Below are 24,934 nucleotides of genomic sequence, written 5' to 3'. Positions count from 1 at the left end.
TTGCCCCTATGTGGGCTGGCTTTGTTTTGGGCTTTGTTAATATTCCTTCTTGCAAACGGTATCCTGAGGTTACTTGTAGCTCTCGTTTCGTGTTCGTGTATGTCACAGTTACGTTTAAGGTTGTCTTTACGCAGGAATACAAATTTACACACCTCGAGTATATAGGGACACGGTAGAGGTAACATCCGTAACAGGGTGAAAAGTGGTTTGCATGACTGTAGACTTTTTGCTCCGCACATGCATCTAATGATACGTTTTTGGGTGGTGAAGACTTGTTTCATTGAGGAAGAAGTCAATGAATAATATCTAACGTAGGTACTTACTATTGTGGACACTTTTTCGAAGATATCTTATAGTAAAGGCTGTACAACAAAACTTGCCATTTCATTCTTACCGGAGGAAAATAGGGTCAGAAAACAGTGCTTAATTCTATATTTTCTTTTTGCTGGTTCTATACCGATCTAAAATTTTGGTAAAGAAATGATGAGTCAATTCTAACAGTTGATCCTTCAAAGCAAGGTATCTCGGACTCAGATCTTTATTTATATAGTATACAAATTACGTTTAAAGTACTATCACTATGTCAAACTGGGAAATCTTTCCGTATGAAACAACTCTACTGTTCTTGAAAAACTCTTTGATCAAAATGTGCTATATAGCCTATGTAGGTATCAATACCTACCACAAAAATGTAACAAATAGATTTACATATACTATTAAGATATGTATGTACCTACAATAATTTTGGACGGAACGGCGCCCTATACCGGAACTCTCACGAACTGTTCCAACCCTCAGAGTGAACAATAGCACATTATTAATTAACATACATACATGAATACTAACCTCGATACTAACTGATGTCAAGATTTGGTATTCAAAGGTATTGTAAAGGATATAAGCCGAATTTGATTAAGCAAGCATGCAACAAGTTAATTATTTCAAGAACCTGGCTACATTTTTTTCTAAATAGTGGTTACTTTAAATAATTTTGTAATGGCTAAGTATTTTAGGTAGAACGTACAAAAACTCAAATTGTTAGTTGGATACTTATTCTCTTTTTAATACCAGCTACTTACAAATCATCAAATCCTATATTCAATATTAACCGTTCTATGCAGTAGGTAGGTATTTGTTGCAGCTATGCCAAGATTTATAAATCTCTTTCTTTATCTATTGAGTAAAATGAATACTATGAAAGGTTCGTTAAATTTACAATGCTAATAATAGTCCATACTCCATATACTTTGAATGGAGGCTCCGTTAAAGTTACCGTATGCTGTATGAAATTAATGAGAAAGTACCTACATAATTCCCATTTTTTTAAATAAGTTTTAGGTAAAAAGAAATTTCTCGTTGAATGCGTATATTGTGTATTTATAATTCCATTGTTAAAAAGCGCCATTTGCTGCCGATCATACAAAATAGTTTATTTAGTTTGTGAAAACCTTATTTATTCCTGCAGACCTAACCTATACCTAATAGTGGTCACACAAAGTTTCAAATTCTCCATGTCGGAACGATAACTCGAACTAGTTAATTGTAAGTATATCAATAAATAAAAGCGCTTAATATACTTATTTAAATTAAAAGCGTTGCAACCTGTTGAATTCCAGTAAGCGCCTTGTACTGTTCGACATTATATAAATGCCGAGATAAATGCTAATCGCTTACAGCATTCCCCTTTACCACAGCATACCCAGAACAGCATGAAAACTTACTCCTGTAAAATTTTGTTCTCTAAATTTGACCTTGCGCCATTTGCATTGGTATAAAAGGCAGAGCCGTATTCAGAAAATTTAATATAAATGGTGACAGCTTGGTATAGGTATCAACAGGACCGTATCAAGTAGTAGATTTGTATATCGATGCACTGTTTTTTTAAGGTAGAAAAAGTAACAATGTGAGATAGAATAAACTTTATTGGTGGCGCCAGATAATAAGTTTTTGAGTGTTATTTGTTTTAAAATTCCTATTTATAATTTTTAGTGTATAAAACAATCTGGTCCGAATGTAAAGTTTTAAAACATATTGCAATGGAAAGTGTTTGCAAGGGTGTGAATATTTCACTTGTGGAGAGGTGGAAAGTATGTAAATAAAATTACTACGCCACTGCTAGGAACGAAATAATGAATCGCGCAAACAACAAATTGACTACGCCCATGATAAATCTATACTATTTTTTTAGTAAGATGGCAGGATGCGCGATTAGTTGCGCAAAATTTTCCCGCGCTAGTGAGTTTTCATGCTGTTCTGGGTATGCTGTGCCTTTACTACATTATAGCTTGAATTGAAACACCAAAATAGCGTGGCGGTACAAATTTTTTCGCTGCATTTTGTGCAGTACAGATTTCCCAACAAACGATGACGGGAGGGCATTAATGGAAGCATAGGCGGCCCCGGCCCCGTCTCTTTCGTCTTTCTTTGTCATTCAATAGTTGTTGTAATCCGGGGCAACAAGGGTATGACTACGCTGAACATTCCCTCTTAATAGGTAAAATAGTATGAAAAGGGCCTAACTATGAGTCGCATCTGTTTTCTGAATACAAAATCAGCATCAGCAACCACACATTATATAGAAACGACACCAAGAACGGCAAAATCCTTCAAGTATGGAATTTCCAAATTTTGAATAAATTATTAATTACCTAACGGCCTATTTACACACCAGAAACTGTTTTAACTTCAATATTATATTTCTAGCTAGTAGTGCACGTCCAAATTAGCTGGAATCGACATCCGAAACATCACGCAGGGTTAAAACTATCAAATTCAAAATTTAACCATTATTTTGAAAATACTCCAAATTTGGGGCCTAAGGGTCAGATATGCAACTTTTTTAATGCCGCCATTGGCACCAGCGACCCTAAATCATTCAAAAACGACCCCTAGAATGCCGAAATTCGTCAATTTTTACAGGTTTAAAATCTTGAACATCCTTTTGAACAAGTGTTCAAATTTTGAACCCACACGAAAATTTCGGTGGGTGCTGCGGGTCAAAAGTTTTATTTGGACCTAATAAACATGTGTACCGAGTTTCATGCTTTTGTCACAAAGTACAGCGTTTACCTCGATATTCAGTTGTACCGCCTATACGCTAAAATTCAATGTGCGGTGAAAGGTTAGTTAGACCAAAGAATACTTAATAATTACTCTTTGGTTAGACTGAACATGAAAAAGTTTCTAAGGATCAGTATGAAAATCGTTGGAATTCAGCTTGTAATTCGAGCGATCTTTTCTCGTCCTTTATCTGCAGGTCCTCCTTTTCCATCCAGTTTCTCAGAAAAAATTGGATTGGACCAAAGATGAGTGACATCCTGCACGCTTCACCCTTTCTCAGAACTTAGGTAGCTGCTTACCTGGTCCATTGTTCCAAAAATTTGTGTTTAACCTTGAGTGTAACCAATTGTGTGTAGATGCATTTACTATTTTTCGTAATCACTGCTCGAGTCACTGCTTAAGCTTGATATATCCACAAACTATTTTGCTAATCTGAATTCACAATCTGAATCTTCATAATAATAACAATCATTATTAAACTAACTTTGCATAATTTCAGTGTTTTATTTTACGTTCCTTTCGTACTGTACCTACTTCAGGTCCTAGCTAACCTAAGGGAGCCCTACCTTAGATGTTGATCACGTGCTACTTTTCGATTTTAAATTTAAGCGGGATCTGTTTAACTTTTGAAGGGAATAACCATTCTGGTGCTCATTTTTAAACGTTGCGGGGTTGGTTTCCGTGTTCTTATAGTGTGCAGTTAGCGTAGAACCTGAGGGTTAAGTACACTACAGTTATTTAATTAATTTATATAGGTACAGGGTGTCTTATTGCGGAAACTAGCGGGAATATCAAAAATGATTTATATAAAATCGTCTTCATATGGAGGGGTCATTTAATGATGCTATGCGCAATTTCACATAACTGTCCCTTAAGAGTCAAGTGTAGGGCAACTTAATTTTTTCAATTAGTGCCAACTACAGTTTCTATGAAATATTCTTACGCTACATCGGAAAATAATAAACTTTCGTAGGAAACGTTTTTTCCCTACACTTACTAATTTTTGAAGACACTCTTCTAAAAGCGTTATTTTTGCTTTGAGCTACGAAGCTGTTCTGTACCTCTGTCAATGATTGGGCACATTTTTTTATGATTTGCTTTGACACAACCTTATTTCTTGGTGATTTTATTAAAGTGAAGTTGATATAATTAAAAATTAATTGCTACTGCATACATTTCCGAGTAAATTTCCGTTCCGTTCCACTTTCTTCAACGGCCAGTCTGATGTTTAATATAATAAATATAGGGATTTAATTACAAGCTATCTGTGTTTTTTTATTATCGAATGAATTGAATTGTAGAGAAAAAGGAGAATTGGGTTTAGGTATACCTATACAGTGACGTGCAGATTTAAATAATCAATATATAGCAAGGCTCATCTAAAATAATCCAGTGGGAGTCAATTTCCAGTACAACTGGAAGCCTGGTAAACTGGTAAGTAGTATTATATAAATGATCCGGCAGCTAAGAAGGCAAGAGATCACACGCTCCCACTATTCATATTCTCTATTGGTGTGTCACTGAGATACACCGGTTCCTCCAGCATGCAGACCCTAAATTGCTCATCTGTCGTCTGCGGATATAGCTCGCCTTCTTAGCTGCCGATTACTGTACCTATCTGAAATGAGATTTTTTAATAAATTTAGGTTCAAATTTTTAGAAATCTAGTGCAATTAGTTTTTCGACTCAACATGCTGAATACTTGTACCAAGCCACACAGTTGTAATTTCTTAATTGTACCTATTGAGTTTATGATACAATGAACTCGACAAGGGCAATAAAGTATTGCAATATACATTAACCATATAGGAATACCTTTTGTCTAGCACGAGTGCTCTAGTTATAGCCGTTAATTTTTCCCAGGTTGGAGTGGTTATTCTTGAAAATTCCCGGATTAAAAACGGCTAGCTGAGAATTTTAACTGTAATAAATTTTACCCGAAATCGTCATGAAACCATTTTCAGGTGCTTACTTTATGTCAGCAAATTTTCGATTCCGTGATAGTGACATAGGTAGGTACCTACAAATTTTATTTTTTTAAACGCGACGCCCTGTATATCATTCAATCAAAATGTATAGGCATATTTCGTGTACAATGTGCCATACTTATTAGTTATTACCAACTAAGAATATAGCTGTTTCGTGCAGCACTTTTTCCTGATCCCCTCGTTGATCCCTTGGGCTGATATACACGCTGTTAAAATGTTCACGAAAATACAAAATATAGGGGATTCGCAACTTGAACGGGATGACTTACCTACTAAGGTTTATAGAATATGGGAAAAGGGGAACATTTCTTAAATGCATCTGTTGTAAAGTAAGTAGGGTAATTATTATTATATGCATCAGATGTCCCAAAATTAAAATGAACTGTTGATGTATATTTATTGTTATATAGAATCAAAGTGTAGCTTCCATTGCGCTGCGGTTCTGAATTTCTCATTATGTTGTTAAAAACGACCAAACTTTAGCTACAAATAACTATGATTCACGCAATTTTTTTAGTGCATGCGTATGGAGTTCCGCAAAATGTAAATATTTTATCATTGGTTTTTATAGTGTGATCATCATCATGATTTGTTTAAAGTACGATTTTATATTTACGTCTGGTCCCCTCCCCAATCGAATAGTCGCTAAGAACCTCGCTAAGAACTTAAAAAGTTTTCCTTGGAGATAATAGCGGAACTAACAATTTTGCCTAGGTGTTTGAATATTGGAACTTTTGAAAAATTTCGAGCCCTCGATATATAATTGGAAAAAGTACCGCGTATGCTTATACTTGCTCTCATTGATAAAATACTCGTAATTTGATCTATATTGAAATCTAAGTATAGAAAATGTGACTTTGATAGTTTATCCTGAGGATGATCTACATTTTCGGAATGCAACGGCAATAACCCATAAATGTGAATAACTTTTCCTTTTCACTATTTTTGGTCCAAGATTCGGTTTTTCTTACGTTTCATAAATAAAAGCTTGACATTGTTAGTTTCTTTTGTAGGAAACGAGGTAGGAAATCCGAAATAGACAGGATGCGTTAGGAGGACGATTGTTTTATTTATTTATTCAGATATCGGAGTCCGAGGAGAATCTGTGTATGAACTCTAGTAACCGCTACAATTTCTCTAAACCACTTGTACCTAGTGCAATATAGATGAATTTATATTCGATTTGTTCATATACCTACCTACGAGTAAGAATATTATACAGGTCGATTTCTTTAATTAATGGTTACTATCTATCTTTTAGGTAAGCAAATATAGGCGTTTGTAAAGTTTGTTCGTAAGCGAAATCGTAAGGTTCACTAAATACCTATATACAGTTTTAGATTTCTAATAAGTACTTCCAAAATAGGTACGTTTTTCAGAACTTGGAGGTACGTATTAGAAATCTAAAACTGTATCTACTCGTATATATTCAGTGAACCTTACGAATAAACTTAATGAATTGTATACGTATAAACGCAATTAGATTTCTATACCTATTTAATCAATAGAGAGATTCGATAGATACTATACCTACTTAGGTACACTATTTTCAATCATCTTTGGTGCATCTTAGATAAGGTGGCTCTAGTATCCCATCAGAGGGCAAGAGTCCCTTTATTTAAAGGTTATTGTACACCAATATAAGAAACTGCAGTTGATATACCTGCCTACCGACTGGATTTTTTAATTGATACCTACCATAATACAAAAGTTATTTAATTTAAAAATAGATTTCCGCTAATTATATATCGCGTTTCATTTCATGATCGCATTTCTGAAGTATGCAACTTTCTAACCAATTATTATTAAATGTTGGAAATCCACTGGGTAGGTATAAGTATGAAGTATCTGTATAGGTACCTAAGTTAATTTTACTAAGCTACAAAGAATTTTAAGGTGTATAGGTACGTCGCAAGTTTTATACACACAAAAGTATCATAAATAAAACTCACCTTGTTTTGCATAACATCGATGATAACATAAATCAAAAGGACAATTTCTTGTTCGTCTGATCCCATCAGCGGTCCTTGTAGGCCAGCTGTAGCCACATAAAGTATGCAGACGTGGTGAGGTCCAATCATATTGAGGCCTTTAATACTCATTTGGTGAATATGGAAAAATTCGAATGATGGAATAATATTCTTCTATAGTACACAATCCGCCATGCTGCCACGCGACCACTTGTTGATTCTCCCCGTATTTTTAAAGTTTTGCATTAGAATGTAAAATAGTAGGTAAGCACTCAGTTTTTTACGGCCGTAGTTATATCAGTAGGTAGATATAGGTACAAGAAATGTTCTTATCACTTTGAAATTGCTTATCAGAGAATCACAGAAGTATTATTTAGTACCTAATCTAACCTATAACGTATGACGGTAGGTCTTTTAAATTATATTATTTAAGTAAATAAATTAACGAAGGATATCACAACGATAAATATGACTTAAAACGAAGAGTATTTCTCAATTTTATAATAGGTACACTAAAACAAGTTTAACATTTAAAATTTGGTAAAAGCGTTCGACGTCGGTTTTGCGTTATTTTCTAATTCAGGTACTTTTTTCGGGGCAGCATCACGTTTAGAAAGATAGGTACGTCCTTTTTGTAATTTTGAAACACATTAACGTTTATTTTTCACCAAATAATAGGATGTGCGCAGGAATCAACAGGTTAATCCGAGTAGGTACTAAGGCACTTATTGTTTTAACGACTGCACGTTTCTTTAAAAATATATGTTCACAGCCTACCGGTCATTACAAAATATTTGGTTTTAAAAATAATTAATGGGAATTGTTTTCATTTTTACATTCAGGCTGTCAGATAGCCTCAATTTTTGTCGTACACTCGTAGAAGGGGCCGCGTCGACTGGTTCTACCTGCCAGGTAAAACACCAATCGGGGAGAAGGGTAAGTACAGTCTAACGCAACGTAACTGTAATCAACGCGCATATTCTATACTTACCTTCGAAATCGGTACGTTATATAATTAAAAAGACTATCGTCGGTTGCCACATGTTGCATGTTACCTATTCGAAGTACCTACTATTGAAAAATGCTTTTGGCGCTTCCTCATTACCCTTTATGGAAGCTGTCGTGCAATTCAATCAGGGAATACCGCGAATCATTCTATCGTAGTACCTCAATAGATGGTGCTTTGATACGTTAGCCAAAAGGTGAAGGTAAAGAATGTTTTCATTCATTATAGATCACGAAATGCTTCAAGTTTACAAAACGGTACCTTCCCGAGAGGTTATAAATAGCTGAAACTCTTCGCTTCATGTCCTCTTGTATAGCTAATAAAAAACAACAATCTCTAAATCACCATTGGATAATCATTTCTATTACGGTTAAATCTGATTGGTTGCGAACTTGATTCTGGCAAGCCGTAACTTTATTACTTTTGCTGCGCGTAGTGTGAACATTCGCTAAATTTTCCTTCTTGCTTTTCTTTTACACGCACTATGCCTCTCGCTGTCGTCATGCACCTGAACTGATGATAAAAAAGGATAAGCGAATTCGCCACTGTTTTATATCTAATAATCCCTCTCAATTAATATTTATACTTATGCCTGTCTCTACATCATAGACGCCTAAAAGCTGAAAAAGGTACAAATACGGAAGTAAAAATCATATGACGAAGCCAATAGACAGGTGCATTTAGCAAGCTCGCGTTTATTACGCGTCATGGCGTCCCTTTCATTTAGCTACACTCAGCAATAATTGCATCTCAGTAGGTATTCCTTCATTGGTTACAATATAATATCGCCACTGCGCAAAGCTGTAGGTACACACTCCAATCTATCCTCTCCATAAATTTCCTGTGTAACATGTTTACTTCCCACAGATACAAAATTTGATAAGAAAAAATTGCAGAAATACGCCGATTTAGGCAGACCTCCCTTTTGTACCATTACCTAACTCACTTCCAGTTAAAAATTATAATATGCGGCTCCTCGAGTGACACGTCTTTTTAAATGGATTATCCTAAAAACCGAATTTTTATAGTCTGGTCGAGATATAGTTTAGGAATATGAAAGCATCATAAAACTAATAACATTTGACATTTTTATTGTCCGTTACCTTTCTCTCACAAAACAAATCAAGTAGGTACCTATGTCAATAAAACGACGGACACGGACGTTTCGGCGGAGCGCGTTTCGGCGGCGAGGCGTTTTGGTGGAGGAGGCATTTCGTCGGCGGGACTTTTCGGTGGTGGTCGACAAAATTTCGGCCTCATAGATAATATGATTATATACAGATTCGGGTGCCCACTATTGGGATTTTTCTTTTATAGTAGTCGGAACAATTATAGAACAAATCATGAGCGCTGGGCTTCGGAGATATAGCATAGCATGTGTACATGGACGGCACTATCGTCCATCACTACTTCAGTGTTCGTCCTCCTCGCTCGAACAGGAGCAAGCTTTGTCTTTTCGGAGGTTTCAGTCTGCTGCTGAACAAAACAACGCGGGGACGTACAAGAGGGCGTTCCATCTGCTTAAGGAGATATGGCCCAACTGTAACACACAGACATTAAACGTCGACTACGAAGTGGGTGTCCACAACGCCATACGTGAGGAATTTCTTGACGCAACTATCCACTTGGTGCTGAATCTCAGGAAGCACTTATCTTCAGGGCATCTGCTGAATCGATACAGCACATCAGACAGTAAATTCGCTCTGCAAGCGCGAATGATAACGTCGATCGCCTTTGTTCCGGAGGGGGACGTCGTTTGATGCATGGAAGAGCTGGAGAACCACTTACTAGCGGAGCTCGAAACTATCTTGGACTGGTCCACGGAATATTACGTTGAACGCCCGCACATAGGAAAATGCAGTGTTGTTCCGCCGTCGCTCACCCTACGATGAAGGTTCATCAATATGATCCAAATAGTACAAAAATCTATGGACGCCGAATATCGCAGGATCAGAGGAAAACGCAGGAAGTTGCGACAATCCAACGCCGGCGATAGGATTCTGAGGACACTCCAAGATTACGATGGAAACAATATACAAAAATATTTGAGAGGTTTTTCTCATATTTTATGAGATGAATTAACAAAATATACAGTGTGCAATAAATAATTCCACTACTACTACCAAAGGGAAATCCCAATGGGCAACTGAAACTTGTTTATATATTATCATTATAAAATTATATACCTATATACCGTGTGAATATTCCCAAACCGAACATAGGGAATTAACATGTGAAAAAGGTTTTTTTGGAGATAGTTGCTCCCCATGTTAACTTAGAGGGTTTATAATGACACCAATCGAAAGAAGATTTTTTCTTCGTCTGATGGTATAGGAATTAGTTCATTTTCAAGTGTATTTCCCACAATTTTATAAAAAATTCCGCAATAAATCCACTTACCAAAATCATGTTAAGCTATGACTAGACTAGTAAGGCGGTTCACTGAGGAAAAAGTATTTATAATTAACAACGTTTACAGCGGAAATATTTACTCTAGTACGCGCTATTTGATTTCCGTGCATTTTAATGAGCGTCCCATTCCGTCTGTGTGAAAAACTATTTCAATTCTTTAGGAAATTTCCATGGCTTAACATGATTTTGCTAATTGCATTTATTGTCGAATTTTTGATAAAATAGTGAGAAATACACCTGAAAATGAACTAATTCGTATATCATTAGATGGGAAAAAAAATCTTCTGATTGGTGTCATTATAAACCCTATATAAGCATGGGGAGCAACGATCTGAAAAAAAACGTTTTTACCATGTTAATTGCCTACTAAGAAGTAAGAAAGCAACCAAGATTGCTTAATGAAGCAGCTCAGGTTGAAGTTTTTGGCCAATTTGCCATAAATCCCTCAATGTCAACATTTAGTTTTTTTTTTGTTAATTATTAAATTTTTGTTAAATTGTCTTAATGGATATTGACTTTATTGGTACCACTGGAAAGCATTTTTCAGTAGCTTTCCAACGATGTGTCACAAGTATGGAGTTGTCATTTAGATTTTTGAAGAGGGGGGGGCTGGAGGTTAAGGGGGTGGGGGGTTGTCACTCATGACGTCATTCTGGTTCCCCTCGATACCCCCGAAACGGTTTTGCGCGATTTTTAATATCTTCTTTAGTTTGGTAAATATGGCCGACTGCAAGTTTTAAAACCGACACCCCGTATGTAAAACACAAATACATACTTAACTCTATTCACCCGAATCACTTGCTTCACACGTTCGCTAATCTCGCTCGTGTCTCAAACGTAACTGAATAATAAGCGTCAAAACATGCTCGTAATGGTAATACTATCAAAGGAGATGTACGAGAATTTTAGATTGGAATTAACAAAACAATTCAGCCCTATTAAGTATTAAGTACCATATCGACAGTAGGTACCCGCGATTTTTCCTTAACCTACCGATCCCGGCCGAGTACGATAGATACAATCGTCACTTGATGCGACACCGTTGCCTTTTAGCCTTGAACGAAACATGTACCTTTGTACCCATCATATACGCGAAAATAAACATTTCCAATGTTAAAACTTAATGCGGTTCAAGATTGAGTCTTGTTGTCCTTGTTGTTTACCAAAATGATGGTATGCCTCTTTCAATTTTTGTAGCTAATACCTCATGCGAAATGCAATCGATCTCACTCGACGGGCTAGCGAGGTAAATTTAATATGTTTTTTTTTAAACTATGAGCCAACAATTCAGGAAACATTTGGTTTTCTAGACACTGTCCTAATACCTACAATACCCTTATTATGTTATTATGCAAACAAAAATGACGAGAGTATTTTACTCCTTATAATGTTAACGCTAGAGCCGGGAAGGTACGAGATCCTTGCTCTATTCTTTTTCAGAATCATATCATTGAAGTCTGATTCACACAAGTTGTACTACGTATTTATTCTTCATAAAGATAAATTAAAAGTATCAACACATACACTGTCAATTGTAATAGTTATTTACATAAAAGTCAGGAAAATTACACATTACTGGCGAGGAAATATTGAACTACAAGGCCCCTCTGGGGCCGAGTACTTTAATTTCCGAGTCAAGTGATGTCATTTTACATCACTTAGGTACAAGTCGATTTTGGAAGTAATGTCATTGATTGATTGCTCGTCATCGATCGACCACTTAAAAATCTAACCCACCCCTTTTATTATACGGTCACAAAACTACTAGTTTTTGGGAAAAAACTACTCAAACTACTTTGCGGCAAAAGTGCAGCTGATTTATCTAAATGAATAGTACGTAGCAACAATGGGATTAGTAATAGCCTAATAAGAGCGATGTATTTATTCTTCATGCTAATGTGGACAATGCTATCAGTTGAATAGGTGAGGGTCGTGTGTGATGAGTGTCTGTACCGATAACTAGTGCATAGATTACATACGTTTTCCTTTAAATTTATTTTTGAAACAAGCTCCTTTATTTTCTTATCATTTGCATCTACGGGTCAGTCTATTTGTGTGCGTCGTATTTTTACCGCATTATCCAACAAAGTTGGGTGCGTTATTGCAGCCACTTTCTCTGTTCGTCCGTCTGTGCGTCTGTCCGAGGCGTTAACTGCTCCTACAGTTTTCAAGATATTAAGTTCGTTCTTTTTGCATTCGGTAGCGTATAGCTCTAGCACTTGAGCCAAGGAAAATCTTGACAATTAAACTGCGCATAATGGCAACTTCCTTATTTATTAATATATTTCGTTGGCATTTTAACCACAGATACTTCTGGTGAAGGCAAATATATCGCATATAGTAAAAATCAGTTTTGCACATGCACAGAGTGCGCAATATCAACTGTTATTTATCGAGATATCTTTTTGAAATTTTAATCACAGATGCTTCTGTTAAAGGCAAACATAACTGATATTGCAAAAATTAAATGTGCGCAGTAGTCAGTGCCAACTTCTTTATTTATCAAGATATTTCTTTGAAATTTTAACCATATATGCATCTAGTAAAGAAAATCACAGCGCACATAGCTATGGCCTTTTAGGAAGGACTTCATGGAAAATGCGCTGAAGTTATTCGCGAAAACCTTTTTACCTACTTGTTTCTCTATCGCTTAAATCGGAATAGATATTTTTGCAAAATAGATATGTATTCTATCTCTCTTAATTGAGCTAAATGAAATTTTAAAAAGTGTCGATAGATGAATTTTTGCCAAAAACTCTATTTGTTGGTCTATTTAATGCCTCGTACTTCAGGCCCGTAGCCAGGGGGTAGCTAGGGGGGTTCAACGCCACCTAGAACGTGATATTGCCACTTCTGTATTTCTGTAAAGTATGGTTATTAATTTTAATAGTTTCTTTACAAAATACAAAACATAAATCTACCTAACATACTATATGTACATACATAATTACAAAGACTGTAAACAAAATCAAACAATATTATGTAGCGACTGAATTAATATGTAGAGGGGGGTTAAATTGGCCTTAATTGGCTTCGCCTAACCCTTAATAAAGATTATTATTATTATTATTATTACTATTATTAAAACAAGGAAACAAAAATATTTGAAGTGCATAGAAATTACACCCATCTCAATAAACGGGTTGTTATGTAAAGGTGAGTTTATTTTTATTGCAAGAAGTGCCACAAAAATTACAGCGCCTACAATAGACGAATTGTTTATCTAAAAGTGAGTTTTGACAAAAAAAAACTCTTGTAATTTTTGAACGTGAGAGGGACTATATATTTGTATGTGCACTTAATGGGTGACGGGTGGACTCGCAAGATACGAATTGTTATGAAAAAGTTCATTTCCTTCAAACTTTTTTTAATGGGAATGGATTTTACTTTTATGTGCACTTTTAAATAGTATCTTATATGCGTTCTGCGAACAAAATGAAACAAATATTTGAAGCACAAACAAATTACAGGTCTCACAAATAGCAAATCGTTATGTAAAAGTGTAGGTTATTTATTGATTATTATTAGACAATTACCAAGTATTTTCAAAAGTACGTAGAAACAAATAAAAACTGAACAATAAAAAATGATTCGTAGATTAATAATTTTATAGATAGATATAATAATAACCTGATCCGACGGTCTTCCCTTTTCTTAAGCCCCACCTATAGAAATATATGCCACCGCGGTTACTTTATTTGGCTTGCCGTATTTCTTATGAACGGTGTTCGAAAATAGTATAAGTATAATAACATCAACCTCTGGTTTCTTATATGTATGTATCGTTCATGGAATGTATATAGAGATTAGAGGTGCCATCAAAGAATATTATCCGAAAGAGGCAAACGCAACAAGGGTACACTTTGAGTATGCATTTTTTAGCGAATATCAAAATTTGAAATAAACCCATCTTGTTGAAAGGTAGCACGTTTTTCTATTTTTTAAATTTTCATTTTCTGGAGTATACCCAAGGAACTAATAATATGGATCGAATCTGGACTCAGATATAACTTGCATTTCCTCTCAATTCATACCTTATTAGTCAATAGTGAAGTAAATAAATATAAGTGGTATGGACAAACGAAAACAAAAGAAAAACAAAAAAATATATATAATTAACCTAAGAACATAATACTTAAATTTGCTATGAGACAATGCATGAGTACTGGAACTATGTATGTATGTATGTACCTAATAAGGTACCTAGTAGATGCAGACCTTCAACTGATTTTTTATGTAGGTATTTTTCACCACGAGAAGTTGCAATTACTTGCTAAGATATACGTTACAGTTTTTAAACTTTAATTGTAATGTGTTTCCATTGCGACTGTGAACTTAACGGGTTAAAGGAGTTTTTTATGTCTTTAATTATACAGACGCTAAGAAAAGCAATTTGAATGTATAATCATGAATTTTAAACATTCTGGCGTCAAAGTGACAATTACATACCATTAGGTACACAAGGTATTATCATTGACGGAAAACGAGCATTAACGTCATATAACTGGAAAATATTTAATTTTCTTTTCTGTATTAATTCTATATATGTATAATTTACTGTTGAGTATATAAGCTTCCATCTTTTAATACGAAATTAATATATAACTAAAGTATGGCAAACCGTAAATAGGACTCATTAGTATAATTGAAATTATTTATTACGCGATATCTGGTTTAGTGGCCTTCGCAAAACTTGATGTACCTACGGTTTTATACATTCCCTTCCAGTTATAGCTAATTTGAGTAATTTTTCTAATTAAATAATTATTTGTGCATTTTAAAGTATTGCGGAAGAGGGTCAGCAAGCTGCAGGATACACAAGGTATAGGGAATCAACCGCGCTTGTGTATGTTAAAACCACAACAAACAAAATTAAGTGTTAAGCAGTGATCGAAAATTATTTGCGTTTTTCCACAATTATTAAGCTTATTGAGGAACCTCTTATACTATCGACACGTGCCGCAAACTGATTTGGAATTAGGTATAGCATATTGAAATATTAGAAAAATATTTAACGAACTTTTTAAAAGAGACAATAATTATACTTAGATATATTATATGGTTTTTTTACCTCAAGCCCAACGTAAATCGTTTGGTTTTATGTTAATAATTATCTGTATTAAATTCCTAATTAAGTAATTACTACCTCAAGCCAATTTAATATGTATCAACGCAGAAGGTCCGTCTTTCTTCCCATGCGACCAGCGTATCGGTTTCAAAAATTTGGGCCAAGCTTAACTGAATTATTAAATCATTGTAATAAAACAATTATTATAAATGATACTGAGGCATCAGGTTGTTTCAAATTTATCAAATTTATGCTTTTTAAAGAGGTCTCCTTCAAATTACGTAAGGGTGCAGTTTCTGGGAAGAGGATGAGAAATTGCCGTTTAGCGATAGAAATAAGGTGGCTACCTTAAATTTGTAAATTGTTCTTAAAAAACGTTCTTACAATATTACACTATGGGATATTTCAAATTTACGTGGAGTGGAGGTGGTTTTGGTGGAAAACAAATGTGATATGCTTACTGAGCAAAAGACGAGTCTTTTTTAGTCGTTTATTTTATGCATCTACCTAGTATTTTCATTTGTGATCTAATTAATCGAAAATTTCATTCTTTTTCAAAAAGTTTCCAATTAACATTTGTGTCCACGTACCTTATACACGTACACATTTCAATGAAAAAAGTCAGGAAACAAAAAACTTCCCATTTCTCAATTATTGAGGGTGAATCGTTTTAGATGCACCCTCCTGTATATAAATCCACTCGAACATGAAATGGATCACAAACCGGGGTCGATAAAGTTGGCACCCTCACTTTGCCCACGTCAAGTAAAAATATGCCCATAATTTGTACCCGTTTGTACCTACAACATTAGAGTTTCTACCCGCTTATAGTTCTGCCGGAAAACGGATTTAAGTTAGCACCTTAAGCGGAGGTGGCCAAACCGTCACTCGCGGCGATTTTCCAAGTCGACCACCTCATTAGCTTTACTTAAAATGAGTGCGCCCAAGTGACCAAAAACTACCATCTTGATAAAGAGCAGGAAGACTTCTTTATACCACCCACACGTTAGTAAGGGAGGTATTGCATTGGGGTATAAAATGACCCTCCACTTCTTTGACGGAAATACACGTTTTGAAGCAACAGGAATCCGAATCAAACAAAATCTCGAGGAAGGGGGGCTGTCTGTCTGTCGGTCTCATCTCTATTTGTTATTATTACAGACTTATCGCATACTTACCTTATAATACGTGGCAAAAAAAGATATCGGAATGTTTTCATATTAATAGTTTCGATGACGAAGCAATGAGAATAGGTGATAGTCCAAACTATCGGACGTGGCAACTGGAATGAGTTTTTGTGGTGATCCTTTAATTAGCAGCAACGTTAGAATAGATATTTGAATACAGCTAGATTTTTGGATCACGCGGTATAAACCTCAAACACGGATTTTGTACGCTTTGAATTTTTGTTTTCATCGACACAAGCACCATATACAACATCTAAAAAAATTAAAGATTGTCAAAGGGATGTTATTGTAAACAATGTCCATTTGAAAGTAATATTGGTATACCCGAACCTTATTCGAAAATTCAATTTTTGAAAATAGCTCTGTTTTGTTTTCGATGAACCGGCATAAAATGTAAAAATTGTTTTCTGTTTAAAACGATTTGGCTCATTTGACAATCGAAGGGATTCCATTTAGAAAAAAAATGTACTATGCAAAAAGCAGAAGAAACCTGATCTACATAGGAATAAGAATGGGTGAAAGAATTGTACCGTGACTATGAATTTTCTAAATGTAGGTACTATGGTTGTTTAGTTACTCAATGGCAAATTACAATACTTCTTGAGTAATAACAATGAAAATTACAAAAATAACGGAACTGGAGTCTGGAAGGGATTTATACTTTGTGCGTTTCTATAATCATTTTACTTTTTAGGAAAGAAAGTAACCAAACAGTAAGTGCATGAGTAGGCAATGATAAATTGGGACCTTACAACTATATTCTCATTATGACCCATTGCAAACGAATTTTTAATAATGAGTACTACTAGAACTGTACATTTCTATAAATAACAATTAATGGTAGGTAAATAAAATAGGGAAAAATGTGTTTAAAAGAGAAATAATATAAGATAATGGAACCCGGAACTAAATTTGTCCGCTCCGGTGAAATGGCGAAGTGTTTGGTTCAATGTACGACGATGGTCCGGTCATTGCCTACCACAAAGCAAAGTAGTATCTTGTCAGATACTTCTTCTTTCGAGCTCCGTCAGCCTTGCCTTGCCACTTTAAGTTATGTAAACGGGAGTTCTTTCATAAAAAGAACACTAAAGTATAACTTGATGAAACGGTACAGCTACAGGTAATGTCAAACTTGAGGAAACAGGAAATTTAAATTAAAATATACTTAGGTCCTGCTATAATTATATAGGCACTCGCAGAAATACAATATTTATGCACACTCTGCTGTAATGAAAAATATCTCGGCGGAATTATTCGATTTACGAGTAAAATGAATCTTAAAACTGGAATGAAATCTTAATATTTACGGCTAATATTAATGTCTACTGCATTATTGTATTGAAAAATTAACAATAATTATTATCGTTAAATGTCAATTCGGGGTTTTTCAAAGAATTAACTCATTTTAAATAAAATAATTTCGCAAACGTGGTTTTTTTGCTTCCTTCAACTAAAAGCGCGTACAAATCGGTAATGGGTGCCTAGATTAATGGGTCGTGCTACAGGTAATCCTTGTTGACTGAGAAATCGGATATTGTTAATATTTGATACATAACCATGAATTTTATATTGTAACAGAAGCGTGGGGCAATATTTTTTTTGGGTACATACAAAAGTCGCCAAAAATGTACATTCTTCGAAAAAGTAAATGATTGGTTTACAAATACAGAAAAAAAGGAAGCGAATTTATCTGGTAAAACTTTTTCTTAGCATGTCATGAACTTTTCCACCTGTGACTTATCATTGCTTAATCCCATTGCCCCAATTCCACTTAAAATTAAAATTCAAGATTCTTTATGCAGCAGATCAAATTTAGTATAAATGCTTACGTAATTTCCAGGAAAATGATTCCATTTTTTGCAAATTTTTGCGATCAAGAAATTTAACAATCAAAGTAAAATTATTAGTGAGCATGCGACGTGCAAAAATAATGAATATTTACCTGAGACTGACAAATACTCAAACTAAACAATTTCGTAACATGTTACGTACCAATTTTGAAAAATAATAATTTTAAATGGAAACAGTGCAATAAGATTTGTTCTAATTATGTTGATTTTTAGGCGTTGTGTTTTACAACTAGGTATAATTAGGAAAATTCCAAAATCTAAAATCTCCCACACCGTTATGAAACATGGTAACGTCACGATTGATTAATTTAGCGGGTATATTAAATAAATAGGTATTTACGATAAAAGTATGTCTATTGTAAGGCAAAATTTTACAATAGGTAAGGATATTACAGGGGATATTACCATAAAAATATCGTGCATGTTATATACTTTTCTTACAGCTATAGTTTTGCACTGATATTTAGATGTTGAAGGAGCGCTTCACGGTACTAATAATATCGATCAATAAATGATATTAGTCGCAGTATCGTCAAAGTGGTGACTCTTTCGAAGCGAAAATCTAAAGGATATACTTAGGTCAAGTAAATTTTTTCAAAGGCAGAAACCCACATAGCAGACCTATATACATTGCATATACCATGTACATTCCACGTGGGATATTGTATATCCATAGAATGTGGAAAAGTATGTCGCAAATGTCCGATGTATGTGCATGGGATATAAGTTTGGCAGACTTCACATAATAAATAGTACATACGTTTTGGATGTCTTATGTATATGCATGTATATGCATCAGACATGCTATGTATATTGGTATACTGACAACTGGATATACCATGAATATTCCTGTAATATGCAAAAGATGTTTAATAGGATATTCTATGTATGTTGTATACATTCAGAATGGATGTTCTATAGAGATTCCTCTAACATTCGGGAAGTTTACTAGGGTCTATACCAGAGCTGGGCAGTAATCGATTTTGTAAATACTTTTTAGTATTCAAATCCTTTAAAGTATTCAAATACTTTGTAATTAAATACCTTTATGGAAGCAGTATTTGTATGTGTAACTCAAATACTTTCACAAATATTTATTATTCGAATACTTCGCATAGTATTTGAATACTTAACCTTCCCTTTTTACCAAAAATCGACTACTCCAAAATTTCTGGAGAAAACACTTTTTCTTTTTAATTTTGGTGCGTAGAATCCAAATCAATTCGTACTTTTTCGATCAGACTTCTCAATCAAAAGTTATAGAATAGAAACCAATTTCGAAAGAAAATTCAAAGGGCGGTAACTTTTGAACTAGTAGCCCAATCTTGGAACTGTTTGAAATTATGGATTCTACAGGCCATGTTCTATAAGAAATTTTTTTTTCCGGGTCGTTCTGAGACAATTTTTTTTTCGGGGCTCAAAAAAGGCAGTGTATAACCTTCCTTTTTTACCAAAAATCGACTACACCAAAATTTCTCGGGAAAACACTTTTTCATATTAATTTTGGTGCGTAGAATCCAAAACAATTCGTACTTTTTCGATCAGACTTCTCAATCAAAAGTTATAGACTAGAAACCAATTTCGAAAGAAAATTCAAAGGGCTGTAACTTTTGAACTAGTAGCCCAATCTTGGAACTATTTGAAATTATTACTTTTACTCCCCTTAAATTTGTATATAACAATAGAAATATAAAAAAGCTAACCCCATACAAAGTATGACTTGATTTTTTAAGTAGTATTAAGTCTTTTATCTAGTATACTATTTTACATTTTTAATGTATTTGAGTGACAAGTATTTGAATAAGTACTTTTCAAAGTATTCGAATACTTTTTATAGTATTCGAATGCATTCTAAAGTATTTGAATACTTATTTTTTTAAGTATTTGAATACTTTTCAATGTATCTGTATCTAGTATTCGCTTGTGCTGGACGTAAAAGTATTTAGTATTCAAATACTTTTTGAAAGTGTTCTGCCCAGCTCTGGTCTATACCTTCATAAATAAATCCTTTTCACGGAATGGAGCTTTTTGTTTATTAAGTCTCTTAGCATACAATGGAAAATGTGCTTAAGAAATTATTATTGTTTTATTTAACACTGTAGTCTTGAGTCATTTTGATTGTGTTCTCGTTCAACACTATAATAGCGCGAGTTCATAACAAATAGGTTGCTAACATACCTGCCATTCCTGTCCTTATATTTAATTCCTATCCAGTCTTTACATCTCACTAACACATATTTGCAACTTTAGATCATGCACACACGAAATAAAAATCATTACTTTCACTGTCAAAATTAGACAAACAAACTCATTAATAACTCGCAGAATAACACTCCTGATTTTAGAAAAATGAGCTGTATTTGCAATAGCACATTACTATCTTCATCGCCGTAATTCACAGAAAATGAGACGCTAACGTTTGTAACGTCGGTAATACAGAACACGCATATATCAAATCCCAAACGCATATACATAACATATAATCCCATGTATATACATAGCACGTCCAAAATGTATATTTACAGAATATCCATACTGAACATAAAATACATATGCCTATCCTATAATGAATATACATAGTATATACATAAGATGGACAGGATATTCCGTGTACATTGTGGATTTAAAATGTATATACATAAGATATCGAATGCTATGTGGGGATTCGTTCTTTTAAAGAAATGAGTCACAAGAATGTTGATTTTTTTAGGTAAGTAATTATTAAAGTATAGCATGTCTTGAATTCTCAATTTAATTACACTTTCATGTAAAGGTATTTTTGACCCTGCTAGACCTACGGAGATCACAACGAAGGGACCAAGGAGAATTTATCAAAATCACAAAAGCAAGAGAGAACATAAGCAATAAACTGCTTATGGATTTATAAAAAAATTAATATTTTGCATCTCATATGAAACAAATTTTTCATAACATACAGAAATGGTAAAAATGTACCCAGCAGCCTGTTGCAATAAATACCATTGGTGGAATTAGAAGATGTCGCCCCAGCTTTGGGACTACCTGAACCAGAGAATTAATTACACGTGACATTGTTTTCGCAAATCTTCAGCACCGTTGTTGGCGGTCACGTAGGCAAACATGCACACATTGCACATGCACCCTTAAGGTTAGCCCACATGAATCCCATATTCAATGTCTGAGATACGAACAATATGACGAATTCGTAAGCAATAAAAAATGTGTTACTATTTATTAGGTTATGGGTAGTATTTTATAACATTATTCCGTTATGTCACTCTGATCTGGCGGTCCGTCCCATCCATGTCCGCCAGCTACAAGAAAACGGCTTGGCTTTTTTCGCCATCTTGTAGTATAGCATACGATCAAGAATGTGCACCTCCTATTTTGATCTGGATCGCATGCCTGATACGGGTTCAAAGGCTCGAATAAACACTAAGGTCAAAATTGTCTTACTGATGCATAATAATATGGGTATCATAGGATAGCCCTTTTGAATGAGTGGTAGTGAGTGGTAAATGCATAGCCGATTTCGGATCTCAAATGGCTCTGCCATGAAGCGGTTCCTAAATATCCATTGCTGTTCCATATACCCGTGTTCCATAGTATCTGTGCATCGAATAACAATTGCAAACAAGTCAACATAATTTTATTATAGAGATTCTTGTGACGCGATTAGTTCCCGTATATACAGGTGCTGCCTTTGTATCAAAAAGGTTTTGCATGACCTTCTTAAATAATTAAAATATTTTTCTACCATCTCCCACTCTGAGGTGTGCGGTTTTTGAAAATGTTGCACACCTATAATTTGCTTCTTTTTCTGCTGTATATAAAGCAATAAAATAAGTGCTTCTGTGCTTCATTTCATTTGCGTTCTTTATGTAACATATTTTCTTGAACCATTATGCCACGATATATGATTTTCTTACTTTTATTCGAACTAAGTAACTCGGCGATCGCTTCATTTGCAACGTTTTCAATTGTATTCAATGCTATGAGGTTGTAGGTTGTAGTAAATTCCTTATGTTCTCGACCTTTGAGTATCTGCATAATTATTGTACCTATAGCTTTACCATAAGAATGTAATTCTTACACTATGATAACGGCAAATATTGACAAGGAGTTACAACTTTTTTACCACCTCGGACGTTATATTGAGGATTAAAAATTTTCTAAAAAAATGTAGGTACGTTACCTGTGTGGCCGCCAAAGCTACCGACCCTGCAACAAATAGGCACCGCAATTTAGCACCGCGACATTTTATTTCAGACCGAGGCCGTAACTTTTTGAAGAAAATTTGGCAAACCGTGAAACCAAAGAACACTACTTAACCCTATTTACTTAAGGTGTTCTGAAGGTGCCAACCTCTACGTCACTTGACCAAGAAAGTGGCAGCAGGGCACCTTCCTGATATCGATTAAGGACTGCGATTAAGCAGCATGGTCCTGAAGCGACCTATCACCAGGGAACAGCAAAACCCCAAACGAATCACACGAAATTCCAACCTTTCATGGAGAAAATATAGAGATCGGCAATCACTTTTTACCAAAATCCATTAAACTTTCAATGAAGATTCAACTTAGATAAGCAAAAACAATGTTATGGACCCGACTAAAAGTTTTTGGTGAGCACGATGAACATTATCTTTCTTTGTCCTATTATTGGGATTTTTTGTCTGTTGGACAAATAAATACATTATTATTCACCCCAGAGGCGAGAACCGGTCATCGAGTCCGGCCTAGATTAACATATGCCGAGCCATCTTTACTCCTAGTAGATACCTACCGGTTTTTACATTCTGCAATGCCATTTTTTTGTGGTGAATACAGCGCGTTGAACTGACTGACAATTCCATTTTCTTTAAAAAATCGTTTACAATTTTCCTCACTGTACTCACCTCGGTTACCTGAACGAAGTTTTTTCGGTTTCTTACCGAATTTGATGTTGACCATCTCGACGTATTCGCTAACGTGTTAAGTTTCTAACTTTCGCTTCAGGATGTAAACGAGTAACGACTGTATACTTGCTGAAGTTATCTATAAACGTCAGAAAGTAGCACCTTCCGCCAAGTGTTACAGTTCGCATCGAACCACATATGTCCGTGTGGACGAGATCCATCACCCTTTGTCGATTTGCTTCCAGAAATCTTTGGGAACGGAATTCGATGCATCTTCTCATGAATATCAAGAGGAACTGTCTCCCAATGCTGAACATCGCCACTACTATCCTCGCCATTAGAGATTGCCGGTACGTCATAGTTCACAATCGTATGGTTTAATATGAAAAATATGAGTCAAATTACTTCCGTAATAATGTCAACTTGATTAGAAAATATACTTCGAGATGGCGACAGCTGTCATTTATTTGATGTTTATTTGAAGGCGCAAAACTGTCAAATCGCAGAAAGTATCGTTAGTCGATTTTGGTTTATTTAATTCGAATTTCGGCTATGTTGCTATCTTCCAATAAAGCTCTACGATGAGAGTCTTTTTTGAACTTGAATCCTAGCGACAAGATTGCACGATGAAGACTTCTATAACTCAGTAATATATGACTATTACGAATTTGAGCATTTAAAGATGCAACTGTGACATGTTTTTCTGTAATAAAATGTATGTCAAGACATGCAAAAGAGATATATATTCAGATGTACTCACTTTGTGCATACATTATTGTTTAACGTATTTCTAATACCAATTTTACACGTTTCTGGTAAATCATCAGATTTGGCTCTCTTGCGGGGCCGTTTCTTACCCGGGCTTTCCAAAACAGGGTTAGATGCCGCTCTTGTCTTGATGCTTCGCACCGTCATCTCAGATATACCCAAAGCGTTGGCCACTCGCTATAATTTTGTGTTTGTACTAAATGAAAATATAAGTATATATAATCACACTTACTTCTTGAACAGCAGATACGGGTATCAATGGACCACCGTTTTCTTTCTCCTTCTCATAATATTGCACTAAGTTTATCACAAGCTGTTATGCTTGTGTATGCAAAGTTTTATCCTTTGCAGACATGGGAATTCGTAGAGAGTGATTAAAGTGATTAATAGGATACACGTAAGTGACGGATTAGTTCTGAAAAGAACTGATTGAAAAGTGCGTAACCGATGATTTAAAAGTGCGTGACAGGTAAACGATTAAAAATCACAACTGTCAAACAAATATACGGAAGAACTATGTTAGTCAAATGAGAGTTCAAATTCATACGGTTTACAAAACGCATTGGTTATTCGTTTTTGTTTTTTCTCTTTCTACCACATTATCTCATTCAATAACTCACTTCGTTTCCTTCAAATGCACTTCGAATATTCACTGTCTTTATTTGATGTGCTGTTTTTCATGTTACTTTACTATAAACGTTTTGGATAGTTCGTTTTAGTGCACACTTTAGAGGTAGCTCTTATGACTA

General features: G+C 34.9%; 1 protein-coding gene across 2 annotated transcripts in view; it reads right to left on the bottom strand.

Annotated features, from left to right (window-relative positions):
- LOC116159947 (RNA-binding protein fusilli) overlaps positions 1 to 7,930 on the bottom strand; it is a 49,799-nt gene extending 41,869 nt beyond the window's left edge. Inside the window, exon 1 of one of the 2 annotated variants that reach the window (XM_031473057.1) lies at positions 7,001 to 7,930. In XM_031473057.1, the coding sequence (XP_031328917.1) occupies positions 7,001 to 7,150 (150 nt within the window). In that variant the 5' untranslated portion in view covers positions 7,151 to 7,930. The remainder of the gene's footprint in view (positions 1 to 7,000) is intronic. The other variant, XM_031473058.1, reaches the window with a different exon arrangement.
- Positions 7,931 to 24,934: the final 17,004 nt, after the last annotated feature.

This window comes from Photinus pyralis, unplaced genomic scaffold (assembly GCF_008802855.1).
Source record: "Photinus pyralis isolate 1611_PpyrPB1 unplaced genomic scaffold, Ppyr1.3 Ppyr1.4_LG1, whole genome shotgun sequence".
NCBI lineage: Eukaryota > Metazoa > Arthropoda > Insecta > Coleoptera > Lampyridae > Photinus > Photinus pyralis.
This window is presented reverse-complemented; position numbering and strand designations above follow the sequence as displayed.